The 21,823-nt window shown below is 57.4% G+C and overlaps 9 protein-coding genes across 9 annotated transcripts; 6 read left to right on the forward strand and 3 right to left on the reverse strand.

Annotated features, from left to right (window-relative positions):
- Window positions 1-131: 131 nt before the first annotated feature.
- GNI_086420 (tetratricopeptide repeat protein) lies at window positions 132-6,872 on the reverse strand (the record flags this gene model as incomplete). Its single annotated transcript, XM_011132354.1, has 6 exons — window positions 132-151; window positions 289-5,446; window positions 5,484-5,958; window positions 5,992-6,305; window positions 6,344-6,550; window positions 6,594-6,872. The coding sequence occupies 6 exons, from the start codon at window positions 6,870-6,872 to the stop codon at window positions 132-134; spliced, it is 6,453 nt and encodes a 2,150-aa protein (XP_011130656.1).
- A 55-nt stretch (window positions 6,873-6,927) lies between these two features.
- GNI_086430 (hypothetical protein) lies at window positions 6,928-7,254 on the reverse strand (the record flags this gene model as incomplete). Its single annotated transcript, XM_011132355.1, has 1 exon — window positions 6,928-7,254. One exon carries the CDS (start codon window positions 7,252-7,254, stop codon window positions 6,928-6,930), a length of 327 nt encoding a protein of 108 aa, XP_011130657.1.
- Window positions 7,255-7,268: 14 nt separating this feature from the next.
- On the forward strand, window positions 7,269-8,756 carry GNI_086440 (hypothetical protein; the record flags this gene model as incomplete). The annotated part of the gene is made up of 3 exons (XM_011132356.1): window positions 7,269-7,328; window positions 7,467-8,420; window positions 8,538-8,756. The coding sequence occupies 3 exons, from the start codon at window positions 7,269-7,271 to the stop codon at window positions 8,754-8,756; spliced, it is 1,233 nt and encodes a 410-aa protein (XP_011130658.1).
- A 107-nt stretch (window positions 8,757-8,863) lies between these two features.
- GNI_086450 (hypothetical protein) lies at window positions 8,864-12,070 on the reverse strand (the record flags this gene model as incomplete). Its single annotated transcript, XM_011132357.1, has 1 exon — window positions 8,864-12,070. One exon carries the CDS (start codon window positions 12,068-12,070, stop codon window positions 8,864-8,866), a length of 3,207 nt encoding a protein of 1,068 aa, XP_011130659.1.
- A 7-nt stretch (window positions 12,071-12,077) lies between these two features.
- GNI_086460 (elongation factor 2) lies at window positions 12,078-14,537 on the forward strand (the record flags this gene model as incomplete). The annotated part of the gene is made up of 1 exon (XM_011132358.1): window positions 12,078-14,537. One exon carries the CDS (start codon window positions 12,078-12,080, stop codon window positions 14,535-14,537), a length of 2,460 nt encoding a protein of 819 aa, XP_011130660.1.
- A 236-nt stretch (window positions 14,538-14,773) lies between these two features.
- GNI_086470 (putative cathepsin C) lies at window positions 14,774-16,557 on the forward strand (the record flags this gene model as incomplete). The annotated part of the gene is made up of 2 exons (XM_011132359.1): window positions 14,774-14,992; window positions 15,034-16,557. The coding sequence occupies 2 exons, from the start codon at window positions 14,774-14,776 to the stop codon at window positions 16,555-16,557; spliced, it is 1,743 nt and encodes a 580-aa protein (XP_011130661.1).
- Window positions 16,558-16,716: 159 nt separating this feature from the next.
- On the forward strand, window positions 16,717-18,450 carry GNI_086480 (thioredoxin reductase; the record flags this gene model as incomplete). Its single annotated transcript, XM_011132360.1, has 2 exons — window positions 16,717-18,144; window positions 18,268-18,450. 2 exons carry the CDS (start codon window positions 16,717-16,719, stop codon window positions 18,448-18,450), a joined length of 1,611 nt encoding a protein of 536 aa, XP_011130662.1.
- Window positions 18,451-18,519: 69 nt separating this feature from the next.
- GNI_086490 (hypothetical protein) lies at window positions 18,520-20,175 on the forward strand (the record flags this gene model as incomplete). The annotated part of the gene is made up of 1 exon (XM_011132361.1): window positions 18,520-20,175. The coding sequence occupies one exon, from the start codon at window positions 18,520-18,522 to the stop codon at window positions 20,173-20,175; it is 1,656 nt and encodes a 551-aa protein (XP_011130663.1).
- A 222-nt stretch (window positions 20,176-20,397) lies between these two features.
- Window positions 20,398-21,621, forward strand: GNI_086500 (josephin; the record flags this gene model as incomplete). The annotated part of the gene is made up of 1 exon (XM_011132362.1): window positions 20,398-21,621. The coding sequence occupies one exon, from the start codon at window positions 20,398-20,400 to the stop codon at window positions 21,619-21,621; it is 1,224 nt and encodes a 407-aa protein (XP_011130664.1).
- Window positions 21,622-21,823: the final 202 nt, after the last annotated feature.

Genomic DNA, 21,823 nt, shown 5'->3' on the forward strand with positions numbered 1-21,823 from the left:
CTGCTGCCCCTCCCGGACCGCCGCCGGGACCGCCGCCAGGACCGCCGCCGGGACCCGCGCCAGGACCGCCGGCGCCCGCCGTGGGCGCCATGACCGCGGACAGTGGGGCCTTTGTCCCCGCCAGCACGCTTTTAATCAGCGTACCGAACTCCTCCGGGCCCGTCCAACTAGCCAGGCCGCCGCCAACGTTTCCGGCGTAAAGCAGGTCGAAGCCGCCGGCAGCCAGCACTCGTTGTAGGTCCGTGTCCTCGTCGCTCAACTCCTCGTCAGTCAGGTCTGCCTCCTCACCCTCCTCCAGACCACCGAAGGCACCTCCAGTAAACGACATGGGCCCAGCCTGGCCGCCCATACCGCCGCCCATTCCACCAGCCATACCACCGCCCATGCCACCACCCATACCACCGCCCATGCCACCACCCATACCACCGCCCATGCCACCACCCGCACCGCCGCCCATACCACCGCCCATTCCGCCTCCGAGACCCCCGCCCATTGCTCCTCCGAAGGCGCCTCCCGGACCGGCCGCCCCAGCGGCGTCTCCCGCGACCCGACCGCCGCCCAGCGGGGGGATCCCAGCAAGGTTGATGCCTTGCGGGCCCTCAATGACGCTGCTGAAGGGTGCGGCGTTGCCCGCAGGCACGGACGTGTCTCCGCCGGGGACCTTGCCGCCCACGGCGCCGTAGCCACCGATGCCCGCTGGGCCGCTGGTAGGGATGCTGCCGAAGACCGTGCCCGAGAGCCCGAAGGGCGTGCCCAGCATCAGCAGGCCGCTTCCTGCCTCGTTCGAAGTCTCCGCCTCCCGAAGGGCCGTCACCACCTTCGTGATCGGGGGCGCCACCGTCTGATCGCCCTTAGTCACGCGTCGCGATACGTGTGAAGCCACGGCCGCCACTCGCACGAAGTACGCCTCCAAGTCAAGATAGAACGGCACCGTCTCGAGCACCTCGCCCTTTGCACCAATCAGGTCCAACGCAGGCAGCGGGCCCCTCGGCGAGGGTTCCACCGAGCTGCGGACGCCCACCACCATGTCCGCGGTGCACTTCTTCAGCCGGTGAATCTGCCCCTGGAACTGCGGCTTGCTCTCCAGGCTCGACTCCATCGAAAGCACCGGAAACGCCTTCGCAAAGAGGTCCTCCGCCGGCTTCGGCGAAGGAGCCTCCAACACAGGCTTGGCCGCGGCCGACGGATCCAGGAACTTCCCGCCCGACTCGTCGGTCATTTTGCCCTCCATTGACGCCATCGGCCTTAGCAACTGCTTCGTCGCAGGCGGTGGAGCTCCCTCCTGACCGGCGGGCCCTCCCCCCTTCTTCGAGAGGGTTTTTTTGATAAGCGTCTTTGTCGGCGACGGAAGACCGCCGGAGTCAGTGGCCTTGGCAGCCAGTGTCTTGGGCTTGCCCGCCGACGCATCGGGCGCGGTCAGAGGGTCTTTGCCTGGAGGGCCCTTAAGCATCTTGGGGCCCAACATCTTCGGTTTCACCGCTCCGCCCTTCGGGGAGCCCAGTTTGCCTCCAGATTCCTCACCGTCTTTCGGCGACTTGGGTCCTTTCAGACCCGGTGGTCCCTTCGTAGTCGGTGGTCCCTTCATGCTAGTCAACGCCTTGGGAGATCCCTTGGGTGACCCGCCTTGCGGCTTCCCCGGGAACGCGCCTGGTGGTCCCTTCAACTTCATCGGCGACCCCTTCATTGACTTGGCTCCTCCTTTCGGCGGTCCTTCCGATTTGGAAGGGAGGTCTGCGGGTTTCCCTTTGAACTTCATTGTCATGGGCATCTTAGCTCCTTTTCCGGACTTGGGCGACGATTCTGGTGTTCCCAAACCCTTAGCTTTCATTGGGAATGGTTTGGGGCCTTTGGAAGCCTTCGGTGATTTTCCGCCCTTACCATCCGATCCTCGCGGCCCCGACCCCTTGGACTTAACGGACCCTTTAGATGATTTCGATTCCTTTGGCGAACCCTTTGGGGACCCTTTTGGGGAACCCTTCGGGGTCTTCGCAGACTTCGGACTCTTCGCACCCTTTGGACCTGGTGACTTCCCCGGGGATCCTTTCGAGCCCTTTGGACTTTTGCCACCCAAGCCGGGCGGCATGGCTCCCTTAGACTTCCCCGGGGACCCTTTCGAGCCCTTTGGACTCTTGCCACCCAAGCCGGGCGGCATGGCTCCCTTGGACTTCCCCGGGGACCCTTTCGAGCCCTTTGGACTCTTGCCACTCAAGCCGGGCGGCATGGTTCCCTTAGACTTCCCCGGGGACCCTTTCGTATCCTTTGGGCTCTTGCCACCCAGTCCTGGTGGCTTGGATCCCTTAGCTTTCCCTGGGGACTCTTTCGGTCCCTTTGGACCCTTGCCACCCCCTCCTGGTGGCATGGATCCCTTCGCCTTTCCCGGGGATGCTTTCGATCCCTTTGGACTTTTGCCACCCACTCCTGGTGGGATGGAACCCTTAGACTTCCCCGGGGACGCTTTCGAGCCCTTTGGTGAGCCACCTTTGGGAGTCTTCGCCCCCTTTGGCACCTTGCCAGCCTTGGGAGACTTGCCAGGCTTTGGGGACTTGCCAGCCTTTGGAGATGAAGAGGGGCTTAGAAGAGGCGGCATAGTATGGTAACAGACCACATTAGCGATCCGAGGAGTCCTAAATGATTCCTCCGAATCCATGTCATCCTCGGATGTCAGTAGCAGGGCCGCCTTGACGTTCGGCACCTTCATCTTCTTCACCTTTGCGGTCTTGGCCGCGGTGTCTTTCTTCGTCTTCGGGCCCTTCGCACCCTTCCCAGCAGCCTTGCCTGCCTTGATGGTGACTTGCTTCTCACCTCCATACTTCGTTTTACCTGGCTCCTCCTGGGCGGCTGCCGCCGCGGGTGCCTTGGCCGGTGATGTCTTGGAAGCTTTGGGGCTTTTTCCAGCTGCTTTCGCAGCCTTACCAGGAGAGCCCTTTCCCGCCTTCGCAGCCTTCGGCGACTTCTTCACCGGCTCCGCTGTCTCCTTAGATCCTTTCGGAGATCCTTTGGTAGCCTTTCCAGCTTTCGCCGTCTTCGGTGACTTGGAAGCTTTAGTCGACTCCTTTCCGGCTTTGCCGCCCTTGGATTTCTTCCCCGACTTAGGCGTATCCTTGGTAGTCTTCAGGGAACCTTTAGCACTCTTTGGAGACCCTTTAGCGGCTTTGGCAGCCTTTGGAGAACCTTTGACGGCTACCTTGGTAGCTTCCGGTGAACCTTTAGACGACTTCGGCGAGCCTTTAGAAGCCTTCGGCGTACCCTTCGCCCCCTTCGGCGTGCCTTTGGCTGCTTTCGGTGAACCCTTGGCAGCCTTGGGTGAGCCCTTGGCGGCCTTCGAGGAGCCCTCGGCAGCTTTCGGCGAGCCCTTGGCAGTCTTGGGCGAACCTTTGGCACTCTTCGGCGTGCCTTTGGCAGCCTTGGGTGAGCGCTTGGCACCCTTGACAGCCTTGGCCGCCTTCGGTGAGCCCTTCGCAACCTTGGAAGACCCTTTAGCAGCTTTGCCAGCCTTCCCTTGTTTCGGTGTCGCCCCCTTGATAGTCTTGACCGTGCTAGTGACCTTGCCCTTAGCGGTGCCTTTTGCGGCCTTCGCAGATTTGCCAGTCTTTGAGACTCCAACCGCGGCCTTGTCACCCTTTGGCGAGTCCTTTCCCTTCTTTCCGGGGCTTTTGGCCCCTTTGGCCTTAGACTCCGGAGATTCCGCTTTGGCCGAGGGCGTCTTTTCCACAGCCAATTTAACCTTGGAGTCTGTCTTGACCTTGGAGTCTGTCTTGACCTTGGAGTCCGCCTTGACCTTGGAGTCGGCCTTGACCTTGGAGTCGGCCTTGACCTTGGAGTCGGCCTTGACTTTGGAGTCGGCCTTGACCTTGGAGTCGGCCTTGACCTTGGAGTCGGCCTTGACCTTGGAGTCGGCCTTGACCTTGGATCCAATATTGACCTTGGATTCAGTTTTGACCTTGGATTCAGTCTTGACCTTACCTTCGGTCTTGGAATCAGTCTTGCCCTTAGCCAGGGTCATGACCTTGGCCTCGGTCTTTACTTTGGTCTCGGGCAGTGCTCCCTTCACCTTCGGAAGGGGCGTCTTGGTCTTTGACACCGCGTCCGCGGCGGCGGGCGTTTTGGCCCCAACGGGACTCGGCGTCCCCTTTGCCTTGGGGACCGTCTTGCCCTCGGCGGGCTGCTTCTCCGGAGTTTTCGCCGGTGTGCCCTTCACCTTCGACGCAGGTTTCATCATGGCTTTGGTCTCCTTCGGCTTTGCGTCCTTCGTGGGCTTCGCTCCAACGTCCGCGGTTTTGGCCGCAGCCGGTTTAGGCAAGCCGGCTTTCGCAGTCGCCTTGGCCTCAGCAGGCTTGGCGGCGGCGGTGGGCTTAGGTAGCACGGCTTTGGTGGCAGGGGCAGGCTTAGGAAGCGATTTGATGCCGGTATCAGCCTTTTTGGCCGGTAACTTGAGTTCCACGGGCTTGGCAGATCCTGCAGGCTTGGCGGGTCCTGCAGGCTTGGCGGGTCCTGCCGGCTTGGCTGGTCCTGCGGGCTTGGCCGCCTCTTCCTTCTTGTCGGTGGAGGGGGCGGCGCCGGTTTTGGGCAGGACCTTTTTCGCTGCGACATCCGCCGTTTTTTCCTCGATCTTGGCAGCCCCGCCTTTGGGCAGAGTCTTTTTCGCAGCCGCTTCGTCTGCTTTCGGGGCCGATACCTTTACGACGACGTCGCCACTGTCGGTCGCCTTCTTGGGAACAACCGGCGCGTTCTCCTGGTCGACCTCCGGCTCGTCCGGAAACTCCAGAGGGAGAACCACCATCAGCGGCACCCCGTTCAGTCCCACCAGGTAGCGGTTCTCGCGCGGATCCAGCACAGGCAAGAAGACCTTCTGGTGCCACTGTCCTAGGCTCGTGACAAAGACGATGCCATCCTCCGAGACCGAAGGTTCAGGCAAGCGATACTCGAGGCAATACGCCGGTACAGCGGGGTTGACCTCCATAACCACCTTCGACTGCGTATTGGACTGGAAGACGGGGTAGCCTCCAATCGTCTTGGGTAGGTTGATTACCGGGCACTTACGTCGCCCCTGCACAAACGGATCGTCGCTGCACAAGAAGCCAAAGCTGCGAAGATAGTTCATGAATTGCAGCATCTCCGGCGAGACGAAGCTGTTCCGAACAAATGGCAGCAGAGCCGTCGACGGGACATCAATGCCTCTAAGATCGTCCGCAAACAATGCTCGCATTTTGCTGATGCCCGGCGTAGGCGCCAAACCGAACGATTTTGACGGGCCCGCCGCCCTCACATCCATGTACGCCCGGTAGGCATTCAGGGACGGGACTATGCTCTCGTTCCACAGCAAAGGCTTCAGACCAGTTCGGGGATCAATGCGGGGGTCTGCCACTGACAACGTGAGTGCTCCCTCGATATTTGTGCCGGATGAAAGGGGACCTCCGTTGGTGGCGGCCGCTATGTCCCGGGAAAGCTGCAAAAAGTGATGGTCTTGTGGTTGGTCGTCTTACCGCATCCATCAGCTGAATTATCTTAGTGACTTCGGAGCTGTGATACCCCTTGAACTTCCGGATCTGCTCAAAAACCTCCTTGTACAGCTCGAGCGCACGACGATACTGTCCATACTGATGACACAGGATCGCGATAGAGAGCATTGTCTTTTGACATTCCAGTGCACCGCGATCTCCTTCGTTCAGCCTCATTCGAAGATCCAAAGCGGATAAAAGAGCACTCAAGGAATCCTGCGGATAACCTAGCAAGCGATAAATGATACCGATATTGCTATATGCATCAGCCACTAGATGATTAGGATTAGGGGCATCCACGTCTCCAAACACTTGAATCCTGATTTTCAAACATTTCTCAGAATACTTGGCCGCCTTATGGAAGTCTCGGCATTCAAAAAAATGCCGAGCGGCGTCGTTGGCGGCATCCGCCGTGATAGGGTTCACGGGGCCGTAAAGGTATTCATGAAAAACTACAAGACTACAAACATAAGACCCCTTTCCTTTCTGTTACCGTTCATAGTACATGTCCGCCGTCTCGTACTCTCCATACACCACAGACAAATCAGCGACCTCTCGGAGCATGGCCAAGAAAACGGACGGCTCCGTTTTCAGCATTGGACCCACTGACGACTCGTCGTGACTGCCTAGTTTTAGCCAGGCATCCTTGATACGATCAGGACCGTCATTTTCCGATTTCAACGTCTCCGCTGCAATATAACGTATCGTATTCTGTATCAGATAATCTAGCTCCTTCTTATATTTCTCTCCCTTTTCCAAATAACCCGTCATGGCACAGCTACGGGCTAGCAGAAACAGCTCAAACGCCTAATCATATTATTAATGTTGATCACACAAAAGCCTACCAAATCTCCGTGGAGTGCTGTGCCTCCAATCTTCGACAAATAATTCTTCGTAAGCTTATAACATTCCGAAGCGTGTAATAAAACATCAGCATACCGGCTTTGAGTGAATGCCGACAAAGCAGAACGCCGGAGTTGCTCACGCAATTTCTCTACTTCCTCATGGGTGATAGCAGGTGCACCAGTAACCGCTTGAAAACGTTCGAGGACCTGAGGACAACGAAAATCAGTAGGAATCCCCCGCGGCACTTACCCTCAAGGGACCCAGCAACGTGTCCTCGGTAGGATCCGAAGACCGCCGTAGCTGCTCTACCTGGAGGTAAAGCGCAGCGTGTCCGAACTTGTCGGCGAATCCCTCAATAACCTCATCCGAAAGGTCCACCTGGTCCGATATATCCCCTTCAATGTTATTGAACTGATCGAGCGCCTGCCGTCCTTCCGCCGAGAGAGACTGGACGCTTTTAACCGCATTATCAGCGAGACCGGGATTAGTGAGGTCGATGACCCTCTTCTCTTGACTCCCAGGTTTCATACCTCCACTAATTCATGTCCAATAATGTAGTAGCACACGTGTGTGCGCCGCGCGTTTACCGACTTGGGGCGCGGTTTTGGGGGGATTTGGACTGTTCATGGACGGTTTCCAGGTAGCGCCTGTAATATTCGGGTGTTTGATTGTTGAGTATTTCTTCCGGCTTCAAGTGCAGACGGCAAAACCGGCAGGGGTAGGCGGCAAGCATGCCTTTCAGCCATTGGGCGTAATCCAGTTTGTTGAGACGGTGATTTTCTAATAAATCGACGGAGCTGAAAAGAATTTGCCAGGTAGCTCTGCCTAGTTCGCCAACGTTCGGCGGGCCGACGCGGTGGTCAATAGTAGAGGGTGCGTAGGTACAAGTAATATCTGTGCAGCCAGCCATTTTTAAAATTTGGAATGCATCCGCCCGCCAAGTCCCGTGGTGGCATTGGGAACAACCCCCGGAGCCGCGAAGACGTAAGCGCCCTCCCCGGCGCCGCTGTTGCTACCCGCTCAGCCCGCTGCTCCCACCGCCGCTGGTACCAGCTCAGGCTGTAAATCCCCGTAGTCGTCCCTGCTTGGAGCACACTGGATTGGAAATGGAGTTTGTTGTAGAGACCTTGGAAGTATATAGAGAGGATTCCCATTGACGAGTCCCGTTTTCCGCCGAATGTGAAGCCGGCGGCCATCATAATCGGAGTGCGTGGAACGAACCACGCGCGGTTACAAGATGAGTCGGGTTGTTGCGTTCAGTTAAGGGGCAAGGGGATCTCATCGCCGGGGACGCCGGGAGCGGAGGAGCCGATGCATTTGTGGGTGAAGTACGATACGCCGGATCAGTTGGAAAAGGTGCGTGCGGTATTGGAAGAGATAGTAAAGAGTTGCGTTCCGAATAAGGCGGCGGTAACGCGCCCGGTAACGGTGGCAGTGCGTACGCAATGGCCGGATGTGTTGCCGCCGAAGCCGTCGGCTCCGCCAGTGAAGCCGTTGGACTGTTTCTACACGATTCACTACTTCGTGCACGCGGTGCCAAATGTGACCACGGCTAACTTCGAAACAACTTATGAACATTTCTTTGGTTTCCCGTTGGAGGCCAAATTTGCTGAACTCGGGAAGGGCAGCGTCGTTCAGAGCCTCCTGGTCATCCCCAAGGTTGTGCGTCTCGAACACACCGGCACCGGCGTCATTCCGCTCTCGCCTCAGGAACTCCAGCCCAGCGCCGTCTACTACGTCCGCCCCGTGCTACCCAAAGGCATCCCCGTCGCCGGCTTCCATCAACACGTCTCACAGAAAGTCGGCCCACCTCTCCTCGCCGCCGCCCCCGCCGTGGTCGCAGCCGTTGCTCCCGCAAGCGCCGCTAGTGCCGCCGCACCTGTCGAATTCGCAGAACTCTTCGGCAAGGCACTCAACCCCCAATCACAGGCCTCCCCACAAGAACTCCTGGTGCAAGGCATCCACGGCATTTTAGTCCGACATTTTTTACGCACCGTCCGCCATCTCGCCGCCAGCGACGACGAATCACTCCTCCCAGATCTCGCCCAGAAATGGCCCGGCGTCCCTCTCAACCTCGTAAGCACCTGCCGCACACCACACCACTTACCTCTCCACTGGGGTCAGTGCCACGTTCGCGCACACACACCAGTTTGGCACACACACCAATGGCGCGCACACCAATTTCCTCCTCAGGTCGCAGACGCCTTTCGGCAAATGGGGGTTGACTTGTTTGCTGCGCGCTTTGGACGTCCGTCAGTGGTCAGGCTACTTCACGAAACGGCTTGTCCCGAGATCCTCGACCTCGAGTGGGTGGTGGCGCCTCCGCCCGCCGGGCACCTACTCCACCTCCGGTTTGGTAGAGCAGGCCTGCACCCGGACTTCTCCCCACTGACCCCCACGCCCAGCCGCTAACTCCGTGAGCAGCCCCGTCTTAAGGAGATAGCTCTCAATACTAATCCCGGAGAAAAATATCGGAAACGACCCGGGACACGTCACACGTTGCCGACTTGACCGTCCAGTTACGCTGTACTACTGGATTCCGTGGCTGCTAAAGCAGTGTTCTGGGGTACCCTCTCGGGCGAACGGAAGACCAAGTGTAGGTGGTTTCGGCTGTCGGTGAAGATGGAGGTGAGGTCGTCGAACCGTTTTGTTTTTGCGCTGCCGTACCTGAACAGTCCGTGACAGTGCGATGTTGGTAGCAGGAGTTTCACGACTTTGTCGAAGTAGGCTATGGCTTCGGCGTGGGCTGTCTTGACGTTCTTGGAGTTGCAGGCGAGTGCGAAGGGCCCTTCGCACTGCACGCACGCGTCCTTCTTGGGACCGGTCTTTTCGACTAGCTTGCAGTTATCAAGGAGGAGTTGCTTGAGGGAGCCTCTTACGCCGTGCAGCGCGGTCTCGAGGGCCCCCTGCATGTCCTTGCTGTCACGGTAGACAATGGGGAATTTGACGCCGATCGTGTGTGCGACGTAAAACGGAAGTAACCCGGAGGCAGGTTGTTCGTTAGAACGCTTGACGTCCTGCAGCCGAGCAATCTTCTCGGCCTGTTCCTCGGTCTGGGGCTTTTCACGTGCGCTGGCACGAAGTCGATGGCGGCACGGCGCGTTCGGGTCGCCCTGCGTGAAGACTCGCGCCTCCATGTGTTCGCGGAACACATGGCGCGCCAGTGTCACGAAGACAGGGTCTCGATGGAAGTAGTTCCGGATGCTGCTCTGGAGCACGTCAACAATGCCATAGTCCATCTTCTGGGCCAGCCGTCCGAGGCGATACCTGTGCGCAAACAAGACGAATTCGTCAATGGCGGCGTTAGCTTTCAAACAGTCCCAAAACCAGGCGCAAAAGGTGGGCGCCAGATACGCGCCGCCCCGCAGTTGGGCATCGCTCCTAGTCCGAACCACATGTCGCTTTCCCGGTCGTGATGACGGCACCATTACCGGCTGTCGATGCTGACAATCCTCATACGTCTTAGCCGCACCAATCAAGAACTGCTGGGACATGCCAAAGGACCGCAACTGATCCAAAACCAGCCCCACATACGACCAATCCGTCTCTGGCGCTACCGGCCACGATCTCCTCTTCGTAAACTCCTCTCGCACACTCCGCAACTCCGCTGCCAATTCCGCCTCTCTTCTCATCTCCACCTCACTCTCCAGCTCCCACTCCTCCAACCGGGCCTGAGCCGTGTCCCACACAGCCTCTAACTCCGCAGTAGCACGACTTACGTCTACCATTTTCAACGACTGACGCATCGGGCGCACCCATAATTCCTCCACTGGCTCATCTACCGACGTTATCGAACATAGTGTTGAAACTGAGTCAGCACTCATCAGCTGCATCGTCCTCGAACCAATCGCCTTAGACGAACCAGCCTTCGACAACTTGACCTTCGACGGGCCGGTGCCCTTCGACCAACCAGCCTTCGCCAGCTTTGCCTTCGACGACTTGGCCTTCAACGACTCAGTCTTCGGTGAACCGGCTTTTGCCAGCTTGGCTTTCGCCAGCTCGGCTTCCGTCGAACCGGCTTTCGGCGAACCGGTCTTCGATGAATCCGGCTTCGCCCGCGCCCCCTCGACCACAACGGCTGCGGAGCTCTGGTCCGTCGCCGCCGGCGACACTTCCTTCCCTGTTGGTGACATGTCTTTCCCTTCCGCAGGAACCTGCACTGGCGCTCCCCATGCCTTGCTGTGCCTCGCGGTCTCCGGCGACCCGGCCTCTGGCGACCCAGTCGTCGGTAACCCAGTCTTCGGCAACCCAGTCTTCTTCTGCACATTCTCCTGGGGCACGGTCTCCTGTGGGGTAACCGTTTCCGTCATCACCGTCTGTGGCACGGCCGTCTCTGGTACCCGTGACTCAGCCTCCAGCTGCACGGCCTTCTCTGGTACAGCCTCGGGTGCCACGGCCTCCTGTAGCATGGTTTTCTCTGACACCACCTGCTGTGGCACGGCCCCCTCCGACACAGTCGGTTGTGCCACGGCCCCTTGCGGCGTGGTCGTCTCTGACACAGCCTTCTGTGGCACGGCCGTCTCTGGTACCCGTGACTCAGCCTCCAGCTGCACGGCCTTCTCTAGTACAACCTCGGGTGCCACGGCCTCCTGTAACGTGGTGTTCTCTGACGCCACTTGCTGTGGCACGGCCCCCTCCGATACAGCCTCTTGTACCACGGACTCCTGCGGCTCGGCCTCCTGGACCGCTAGTGCCAGCGGCTCGGCCGCGAGTTCCAGGGTCATGAGCGGAGCCGACGGTGTTCCTCCTGTGTCCGCGATGGTTACGGCTGTCTCGTATTGTGGTGTCGCTGGGTTGTCCGTGGCCGGCGCCTCCAGCTGTGGGACATCATCTTGGAAGAGAGGCAAGGGCGGGGGTAGCGGAATCTCGCCGGGTATCACGAGGGGTGCAGTCCGCAGCCGTCCTTCCTGTAGTGCGGCGCGAGGCCGTGCCCAGTCCGAGACTTTGGTGGTCGCGGCGGATCGTGGTTGCGACTTGCGCACCGGGTCCGAGGGCTCATCTCGGGATAGTTTTTTCTGGAAGGCCTCCAGAACGAGGGCCCGCTTGGCCGACAGGCTGAGGCTGCAGAGTCCCGAGTCTCTGGGTGGAGCGGGCTTGGGTATCTGTAGGAGGTTCGATGAGGCCCCGGTCGGGTTCCCGGCGAGGGTCCCGGTCGGGGTCCCAGTCGGGGTCTCAGTCGGGGTCCCAGTCGGGGTCTCAGTCGGGGTCCCAGTCGGGGTCTTAGTCGGGGTCTCGGTCGGGGTCTCGGTCGGGGTCTCGGTCGGAGCCTCCCGAGCTGGGGTGGAGCTCAGGGTGGATGCGGGTGAGCTGGTGGCGGAGCTCCCAGGTTTGTAGGTTCGGTACGGTAGGTAGGGTTGGTGGAGTTCACGTTCTTGATGGGAAAATGTTTTGGTGAGTGCGGCGAGGTCGATGGGGTATTTTAGTAGGACTTTGGGTGTATCCGGCGAAGGCTTGCTGGGTACTTGTTCTTGCTTTGGTAGGTTCAGTATAGGCTTTCCTGTCGAGTTAACGCCGGCGGTAAGTAATTCCCAGCCGGCGGGAATCTGTACTCGTGCGCGATAGGATCGCATCGTGTCTTGGGGGGAGGTCGTGGAAAAAGCGGAGGAGGCGTTACGTCTCCTTTTTTTGGGGGTGTTTCTGAAGAAATTTTCAGCGAGCAGGACCGGCGAGATGGTGAACTTTACAGTGGAAGAGTTGAGGGTCATTATGGGCCGGCCCAACAACATCCGTAACATGTCTGTTATTGCCCACGTCGACCACGGCAAGTCCACCCTTACCGATTCCCTGGTGTCCAAGGCAGGTATTATCTCTGCCAAGGCCGCTGGTGACGCCCGCTTCACGGATACTCGGCAAGACGAGCAGGACCGATGCATCACCATCAAGTCTACTGGTATCTCCCTCTATTTCGAGCACCAAACCGCTACCGACAAACCTGCAGAGCCATTCCTTATCAATCTTATTGACTCCCCGGGCCACGTCGATTTCAGTTCTGAAGTCACTGCCGCCCTGCGTGTGACAGACGGCGCCCTAGTCGTCGTGGACGCCGTGGAAGGCGTGTGTGTCCAGACTGAAACTGTGTTGCGTCAGGCCCTCTCTGAGCGAGTGAAGCCAGTGCTGCACATGAACAAGGTTGACAGGTGTCTGCTGGAACTGAAGCAGGACCCTGAGGCCATGTATGAGACCTTCAGAAACAACATCGAGAACGTCAACGTCATCATTGCCACCTACCAGGATGAAACCTCCGGCTTTGACGCCCAGGTCGCCGCCGAGAAGGGTACCATCTCCTTCGGTTCCGGTCTCCATGGCTGGGCCTTTACCATCGAGCGCTTCGCCAAGTTGTATGCATCCAAGTTTGGCGTACCCGTCGAGAAGATGATGCAGCGTCTCTGGGGCGACAACTTCTTCAACCCCAACAAAAAGACGTGGACCACCAAGAAGGACCCGTCCGACCCCCAGTCCTGCCGTGGTTTTTGTCAGTTCATTTTGAAGCCTATCTACGGCCTCTTTGAGACCGCCCTTGCCTCCGACAACGTCAACGAGAAGGCTAAGTTGGATAAGATGCTCGTCACCCTCGGCGTCGAGCTCCGTGGCGAAGACAAGGACCTCATGGGCAAGCCGTTGCTCAAGAGAATCATGCAACAGTGGCTCCCCGCTGGTGACACTCTGTTGCAGATGATTGTCACCCATCTGCCGTCTCCCGTGGCTGCACAAAAGTACAGATGCCTTACTCTTTACTCCGGTCCCCAGGACGACGAGGCCGCCCAGGCCATCAAGGCTTGCGACCCCGAGGGTCCACTCATGATGTACGTTTCCAAGATGGTTCCAACCTCGGACAAGGGCCGCTTCTACGCCTTCGGCCGTGTGTTCTCCGGTACCGTCTGCACCGGCCAGAAGGTCAGAATCCTCGGTCCGGCCTATCAGCCGGGCCACAAGGACGACTTGGCTATCAAGAACGTGCAACGTACGGTTATCATGATGGGCCGCAACGTCGAGCAGGTGCAGGATGTGCCTTGCGGTAACACCTGCGCTCTCGTCGGCGTGGACCAGTTCATTCTTAAAACGGGTACTCTGACAACCTGCGAGTCTGCCCACACTTTCGTGGACATGAAGTACTCCGTGTCTCCGGTCGTACGCGTTGCCGTCACGCCCAAGGACCAAAAGGAGCTGCCCAAGCTTGTGGAGGGTCTCAAACGTCTGTCTAAGTCTGACCCGTTGGTTGTATGCTCGTCTGAGGAGAATGGGCAGCACATTGTTGCCGGCTGCGGTGAACTTCACGTCGAGATCTGTTTGAAGGACTTGAAGGAGGAGTACGCCCAAATTGACATCATCGTGTCCGAACCGGTCGTCTCCTACAAAGAGACCATCACTCAGGAGCCTGCCGAACCCGGAATGGCCAAGTCAGCCAACAAGCACAACAGACTGTACATCACTGCCACTCCTCTGGACAACGAATTAGTCCGGCTCATTGATGATGGCAAGGTTACTTCGCGCGATGACGTTAAGGAGCGAGCAAGCATCCTGTGCGACAAGTATGGTTGGGAAAAGAACCACGCCTTCAAGATATGGTGCTTTGGTCCCGATACCACTGGCCCTAACGTCATGGTTGACGAGACATCGGGTCTGCAGTATGTGAACGAAATCAAGGATCACTGCAACGCCGGCTTCCAATGGGCCGCCCGTGAGGGTGCGCTCTGTGAGGAGAACATGCGCGGTTGTCGTTTCAACTTGGTTGACTGCACTCTGCACGCTGACGCTATCCATCGTGGAGCTTCCCAGATCCTGGGTACTTGCCGTAAGGGTATTCTCGGTGTCGAACTCAACTCCGAGCCTCGTCTGGTCGAACCCATCTTCCTTGTCCAAATCACCGTTCCCGAGGACAACATGTCCGGCGTGTACGCTGTGCTCAACAAGCGACGTGGTATCGTCATCGCCGATGACGTCCGTGCCGGAACGCCCCTCCACGACATGCGCGCTCACCTTCCGGTCGCTGAATCCTTCGGCTTCACCTCCATGCTTCGTGAGAAAACCCAGGGTAAGGCCTTCCCCCAGTGCGTCTTTGATCACTGGGCCATCCTCTCTGGCTCACCCTTCGAAAAGGACAGCGGTCACAACCAGGTCGTCCTCGCCATCCGTAAGAGAAAGGGCCTCAGCGAGGGCATCCCTGACTCCACCAACTTCTTGGACAAGCTTTAAACGCTTTTTTGATACAAACAGAGTTTTGACTACACTTTTATCGACAGCTCTTGACGCGCCTGCCCTGACACTGCCACCACTGCACACTAAAGGGTCTGTTCTGATTTGGTATTCGTAGCCCACTAACGGATGTGCACTCAAACACATCCACTCAAACATGTCTGCTCAAACACATCCACTCAAACATGTCTGTCTAAAGGTGCTACGCGGTTCCGCACACGCGTGTGCAAGCTTGAATGCGGCCCGGTGCCCGCCTAATCTTTGTACTGTTGGGAGCTTCGGTCATTGCGGACCTTCCGGTGCACGTAGACTACGGCGACATTCTTGGCGATTGGCGGTTTAAGATCTTTTATGACGATGTAGAGGGTCAGCAGGCGTCTAATCTGCTTTACACTTGCGGTTCCACCCTGCCTAACAAGGTGGACTTGAACCTGGAACTGACCACCCTCAATTTAGTATGTCAGGTGCTCAACTTTCGTAATCGTTCGTACTTTAGAGAGACTGGGAGAACTTGTTCGAGTCTTTCGACCGGAACGTCACTGCGATTGTTTCGCTTACGTCGGAGCGTCAGCCCTTCGCGGAGAGTCAGAGACGATTTTGGCAAGGTCTACAGGCCACGAAACGTGTATCGTCGAACCAGACTGAGAGGGGATTCTGGACCATGGTTGCCGACGAAGGATTTGAAGTCAAATTCGATTCAACCGGAGAGAGCTTTCTCGGTCTAATTTCCTACGTACCGACCTCCTGCAGGGGACGCAAGAGGTACGGGCCCGGACATAGTTGCTTTGTTACTGACGCCACAAGGACATTCATCGGCTGGTACCGCATGTCTGCCCCGCGTGACGCTCAGAAGAAGTCTCATCGACGTGGATGTTTCATCGGCACCCGTTCTGCATCAGATTTTGGACCATCCGGCTCTGAACCAGGGAGTGAGAGCAAAGAATACGCAACAGAGGCCTCCTTTCTACTGTTATCGGAGACCACGGGTTTGGTACAGCATTCTGACAACCAAATGGAAAGCAAACCACCGCGCTCATGTCGCAGCAAGGTCGCGACCGTCCCTGATTTGCCTGAGAGCTTTTCTGTCGGAGATCCATTCCTACGACCCGATTTGATGACTGAGGCGGATTACGAAGTGCCGGACCAAGGGAAGTGCGGCAATTGCTACGCAATTGCATCGGCGTACGCTCTATTCAAGCGCAAGCAATTCAGTATTGGGACACTAACCGGCACGCCTGATGAGGCCATCGCCAGCACTGCCCGTGTGAGTGATGCCCTTACCGGAACCAGCGACTCATCGCCCCCCCCCGCCAACTTGGTCCCGTTCATAACGGAACAGGTAACCGCGTGCTCCATGTTCAACCAGGAGTGCGACGGAGGCTATCCTTACCTCGCCCACAAGTGGCTGGCGGAAGTGGGTTTCCGGTCACCCCAATACGGTGCGTCTCAGTACCAGCCCCAGTCCCCGCTCGATTCCCAATCAAAGTCGTTCCAGCTGAAACCCGAAGAGAAACAGTCCGGGCCGAAAAAGTGTGCAATCGCGCATCGCCAGGTGCAAACATTACCCAACGGATTGCCGTTGGTCTACGAGTTATCGACTGACTACGGGTCCATGCCTGTTAGTTACGGGCCCGTGATGGTGACAGGTCACGGCTACGTTGGTGGTTGTTTCGGATGTGCGTCCGAAAGCGAGATTCGACGCGAATTATTTGAGCACGGGCCGGTCGTGGCAGCCATCGACACGCCGTTTGAGTTGACGAGGTACGCCGGCGTAGGGGTCTTCGGGGCCCCTACGAGCGCGGAAGAGTGTGTCCCCCGGACACTCGCGACCTGGTGGGAGCGCACCAGTCACGCGGTCGTGCTGGTTGGGTTCGGCGTAGATGATGACGAAAACGTTCCCTACTGGGTCGCACGCAATAGCTGGGGTGCTACATGGGGCAAACAGGGCTACTTCAAGATCATCCGCGGCCACGACTTCCTCGGAGTCGAACATCAAGTCTCTTACGCTGACCCATCCTAACGTACCTAGCTTAGCTAGCCTGAGCCGGTGCAGCGAGCGCCCCACCGCAGTGTGCCCCGAGCCCTGAGTGTGTGTGACCAAGCGGGCGTATTGTTCCAGACATGACGAAGCGTGCGTGCGTGCGTGCGCGCGCGCGTGTGAGTATTTTCGGTGCAAAAAATGGAGGCGGATTTGGTGGTGATTGGCGGCGGGAGTGGCGGCTTGGCGGCAGCGAAGGAGGCGGCGAGGCTGGGTGCCAAGGTCGTGTGTTTTGACTATGTGGAGCCGTCACCGCAGGGTTCCAAGTGGGGTCTGGGCGGGACGTGTGTGAACGTTGGTTGCATTCCGAAGATCATCATGCACAACTCGGCCAAGTTGGGACAATTGATGGACCATTCAGCGGCCCCACTTGGCTGGAGTGGTACTGACGGTCTGACATTCGTCTGGCAGGACCTGGTAAAGACGGTTCAACTTTACATCAAGCAACTTAACTTCTCATACCGACGTGGCCTTCGCAGCGCCGGTGTAGAGTATATTAACGCTAAAGCTACACTCCTCGCCGCCCCCGAGAGAGCCCAGTCGGGCGCCAAGTCTGGTCGAGTGGTGGAGTATACACTCAAGGGCGAGCGGAAGGAGGTGCGGGCGAAGTGTGTTTTGGTAGCCGTGGGTGGACGGCCGTACATTCCACGGGACGTTCCCGGTGCGGTTGAGTTGGCCGTGACGAGTGATGACTTGTTTAGTTTATCGCGCGAGCCGAAGAAGACTTTGGTGGTGGGTGCGTCGTACATTGCACTAGAGTGCGCGGGGTTCCTGACACACCTGCGTTATGATGTAACCGTGTGTGTACGCTCCATAGTGCTTCGCGGTTTCGACCGACAGTGTGCGGAACACATCCAGTTGGTGATGAAGGAACAAGGCACCAAGTTCCTGGAACACGAACAAGTAGTGTCGCTACAACGCGTGGGCGAGCCGGATGTGGCCGCTAGCGACCTAGCCGGAGACCGTGGGGCGGATACGACGTCCAATACGACCGCCGACGGTGGCGACAAGATCCTCGTCCGGTTCGCATCCGGACGCGAAGAAATGTTCGACACAGTGGTCTACGCCGTCGGGCGCCGCGCATGCACCCAAAGTCTCGGCTGCGAGGCCGCCGGCATCGCCATGCACCCCGCATCTGGCAAGATTGTGGTCGACGAGCTAGAGCAAACTTCCGCACCCGGTGTCTACGCCATTGGAGACGTCTGTCACGGCCGCCCGGAACTAACTCCCGTTGCCATCAAGGCCGGCGAATTGCTCGCCAGGCGCCTCTTTGGAGGCGCCAACGAACCCATGGTTTACACAAATATACCCACGGTTGTCTTCACCCCAATAGAATATGGCTGCTGCGGACTTTCTGAAGAAGATGCCATCACGAGATACGGTCAAGACAATATCGAGGTGTTCCTCTTCGGCTTCAACTCTGTGCCCGTTTCCGCTTGTCACTGGAAAAAGGCACTCTCAACCCGCAAAGACGAATTTGACCTGGATGTCACCCCCCTTAATCTCAGCAAAATCATCTGCAAGAAACCTGACAACAAAATCGTTGGCTATCACTGCATCGCCATGAACGTAAGCGGTCACACCTCTAGAGCACAGCTGGGTATCACGCCACGGGTGGACTGGAGCGGCAACTGGGGAAGATTGGCCCGATCGGATTGGCTGGTTTGGTCTGGTCGAAAAATGCATGTTTAGGCTGGAGAGACAACGCAGGGTTACGCGTTGGCGCTGAAGTGTGGGTTGACCAAGGACGATTTGGACGCAGTCGTGGGTATCCACCCGACTGACGCAGAGTCGTTCCACTCAATGACGATCACTCGTCGCAGCGGCGAAAGTTTCATGGCTGCTGGTGGCTGCGGTGGTGGGAAGTGTGGATAGGCTGGTAGACCGTTGTCTTGTCAGCGTTACCTAAGTGTGGTCATTTTTTGGGACAAAATTTCTTTTTGAATGGAGGGTGGAGCGAAGCCGATGACGTCGTTGATCGACGACCGTGAGAACGAGAAGTTAGTGTATTCGGGATTGGGGTTACGGCCGGCGTCGCTAGATATAAGTTGTGGTGATTTGTCTAAGTTCTACTGCAGTGAAGAGTCGCATCTGAATAAGATTTGGGGTGGAGGGGAGTTGAAGAGGTTGACGGCAACGAAGAACGAGGATGGGTCCATGAGTGTGGTGATCGTAACGAATCCGTTATTGATAGTGACGACGTACAGTGGGGTGCAAGGCTGGCAGAACAGTTGTGTGTGTAAAAATCTATGCAGCGAGAAGGAGCACTGCAAACGAATTTGTTTCTACTCGGGTGTGGACGAGGAAACAAATGAGATGGCGGACATTTGGGTGGTTAGCTACGCCTCATTAAATGCGCAGGGAGACAAGCTATGTGAGCGTAAATGGCGCGCCGTGATTTTGGAAAATTCGAGTACAATTCCACTGCCGCACTCTTGCACAATCAAGAACCTTCTTCGACTCAAATGCGCGGACTGGGTCACAGTGAATTACGTCAACCACAAGTCTGAGTTCTCCACCTCCTGGATGGACATCCATCGACAAGCGCAGTTGTTCCAAAGACACACTCAAAATTGGATACAAACACCTATATTCTGGAAGTACGTTGAGTCGGGCTATAAGGGCGATATCGGACCTGAGCGACACCCTGCGACCTACGCGTTGCTCCACTACCTCCATGACTGGATCGAACGAGACAGCATAAAGGTATCCAGACCCGCTAAAATCCAACTAGAAGACGTCCTACAAGATTCTAAGGAGAACCAAGTCTCGCTCAAAGGCACGCCAAAGGGGACTGTAACGCCCCGAACTAATCGAAACCGACAGGCTGCTGTGTGGGTGGTCACTGTCACTCCGGATACTAATGACCTGAGGAGACTCGAGGCTCTTAAGACGATACACGCCGGGGGCGACTGGGAACAGACTATTTGCGACTACTTCAAGCAGCCTCAGCGTCTGCCGGACGTGACGCAGAGCTCTTGCTTCATGTGTGGCTGTCCACAAGGAGAGGTCTACATGGTGTGCTGCCGGACTTGGCTGCACAAGGGCTGTCTTAGCACCGAACTACAGGTGCAGGAAAGGTGCCCCAAATGCCGAGTGGCCTTCAGAGCCAACGAGCACTCAATCTCGAGGCGATTACTCGAATCCGATTCGCAAAAGCCGGTACTCCTAGACCCCTCGCGACAGAGTGCCGAGGTACATGACTGGAGTCTAGCCGGCACGCTGTCGACTATGGCAAGAAGCATTGCGGAACATTGCGGAACGAGGCACCGGTATGAATTTTTATGCCCCACTCAGTTCACCAAGACGATCGACTTGATGGACCCAGAGTCAGTCCATTCCGTCCAACTTTACGCAACTCCCGTTCCGAGTTCTTCAACTCAGAACTCACCTCTCCAGGAACGTAACTCCGGCCTTCAAGAGACCAATGAGTACGATGGACACATCTGGTTCCTGACGCCGGACATGAAGGTCAGTACAACCGACGTTAAAGGGCATCACGTCCTCGTCTACATATACGGCGAAGTGCCCACGAACCGGGCCAACTGGAAGCCTTTACACGCCGTCCCCAAGAGACAACGCATCAAGATCTTGTACTAACTGTATGAGCATAGCCGGCGAGCTATCAGTCATGTCCAAGCTGGGCCCAGCCTGGTCGTTTTTAGCCAGTTTTTGTTCCCTAAAATCATTGGGATCTGCAGATGTGGTTTCCTTCAGCCGGGTTAAATGCCTCTCCTCGGTCTTTCTCGTGGTCTTTCCCCCTGGTCTATCCCCCTCGTCTATCCCCCTCGTCTTTCGTCCTCTTCGGTTTTTGTTGGTAAAATGGTCCGTGGTTTGTATACAGGAGGCGAAGATGATTGGGTGTACTTTGAGAAGCAGGCTGCGTCGGGCCGTTACTGTGGTCTGCATTGTCTGAACAACCTTTTGCAGTCGCCGGCAATAACGAAGGAGGAGATGAACGCCGTGGGAGCAAGCATGGATGCAATGGAGCGAGGTTTGGGTGGTGTTAGTGACGACTATCAGCATGCGAGTGGTGACGGGTTTTACAGTCTAGATGTGTTGCAGGGTGTGTTATTATTGCACGATTGGGAGATGCGGCACTTCCGCACACCCGAGTTTTCTCGGTTGCATCGTGATGCCGCGGCTGAATCGGATGGTTTCATCCTCAACTTGCGCGAACACTGGTTCGCTATCCGTCCCGTTAAGGGTCGGTGGTTCTCTCTCGACTCCCTCCGTGGTCCTGAACCAATTAGCGAAACCATGATAAATGGTTTCGTCACTTCGCTTGAGAGTCGCGATTGGACTGTCTTCGTCGTGCGCCATAAAGATCGCAAAACGCGTCTACCCGAACCGGAGCCCAGCCGCTGCCCACACGTGCCCAAGATCAGCAGCATCAACAATGCTACCCAATACCCCGCTTCCGGAGCCTTCTTGTCTTTCAACGCTGCCAGTAACCTTAACCAAGCTATGGGCGGCGGAGCAGGTATGGGCGGCGGAGCAGGTATTGGCGGCGGAGCAGGTATGGGCGGAGGAAGAGGCGCCGCAGTTACCAGCTCAGGGGCGGCAACTACGCAACAGCACCAGTGGCCCTCCGGTGGAGGCAACACCCTCGGAGGTGCCGCGACCACACAGTCCGGTCTAGGCGCCGGTCTTGGAGACGAAGACCCCGAGATTCTCAGTGTGCTTCGAGAAAGCGTGCGCGAGTTCAAGGCCTCTGTCCAACCACCACCACCCGAACCCACCAGTGGCGGGACCATGGTAAAGGTACAGGACGCTTTCGGGGCCACGTCCACTCGACGGTTCCCCCCGGAAGCCGACGTTATGGACCTCTTCCGCTGGCTCTTTCGAGACGAAAAAATCTGGTCGTCCCAAGTCGTCGCGCTCGGCTCCATGCAGGAAATCACTCTCACAGCCCAGTTCCCCAAACGAGAACTCGTCTGCCAAAAAGGCAACCGAGCCTACCTAGACGGAACCGACGTAACCAAAACGCAGATAGAGACCCTCTTCCCCCACATGGAAAGCTTCAAGCTCACCAATGCCCAGTAGAAATAAACTAACCAAACGTTTACCAGCCCTCCAGCCAGCCCTCCAGCCAGCAGCTTTCACCACAGCGTCTGAAAACCACCCACGGCAGTGTGTTCGTGTCTCGTGTTCGCATACCCTCTGTATTGACTAACCCCCTTTACGCAGTCGTGGCGTCGGCAGCCTACTGCGCCGGCAATTGATGCAGCGGCAACTTGATGCGTTG

The sequence above is a fragment of the Gregarina niphandrodes genome (genome assembly GCF_000223845.1).
Source record: "Gregarina niphandrodes unplaced genomic scaffold scaffold00016, whole genome shotgun sequence".
Taxonomy (NCBI): Eukaryota; Apicomplexa; class Conoidasida; order Eugregarinorida; family Gregarinidae; genus Gregarina; species Gregarina niphandrodes.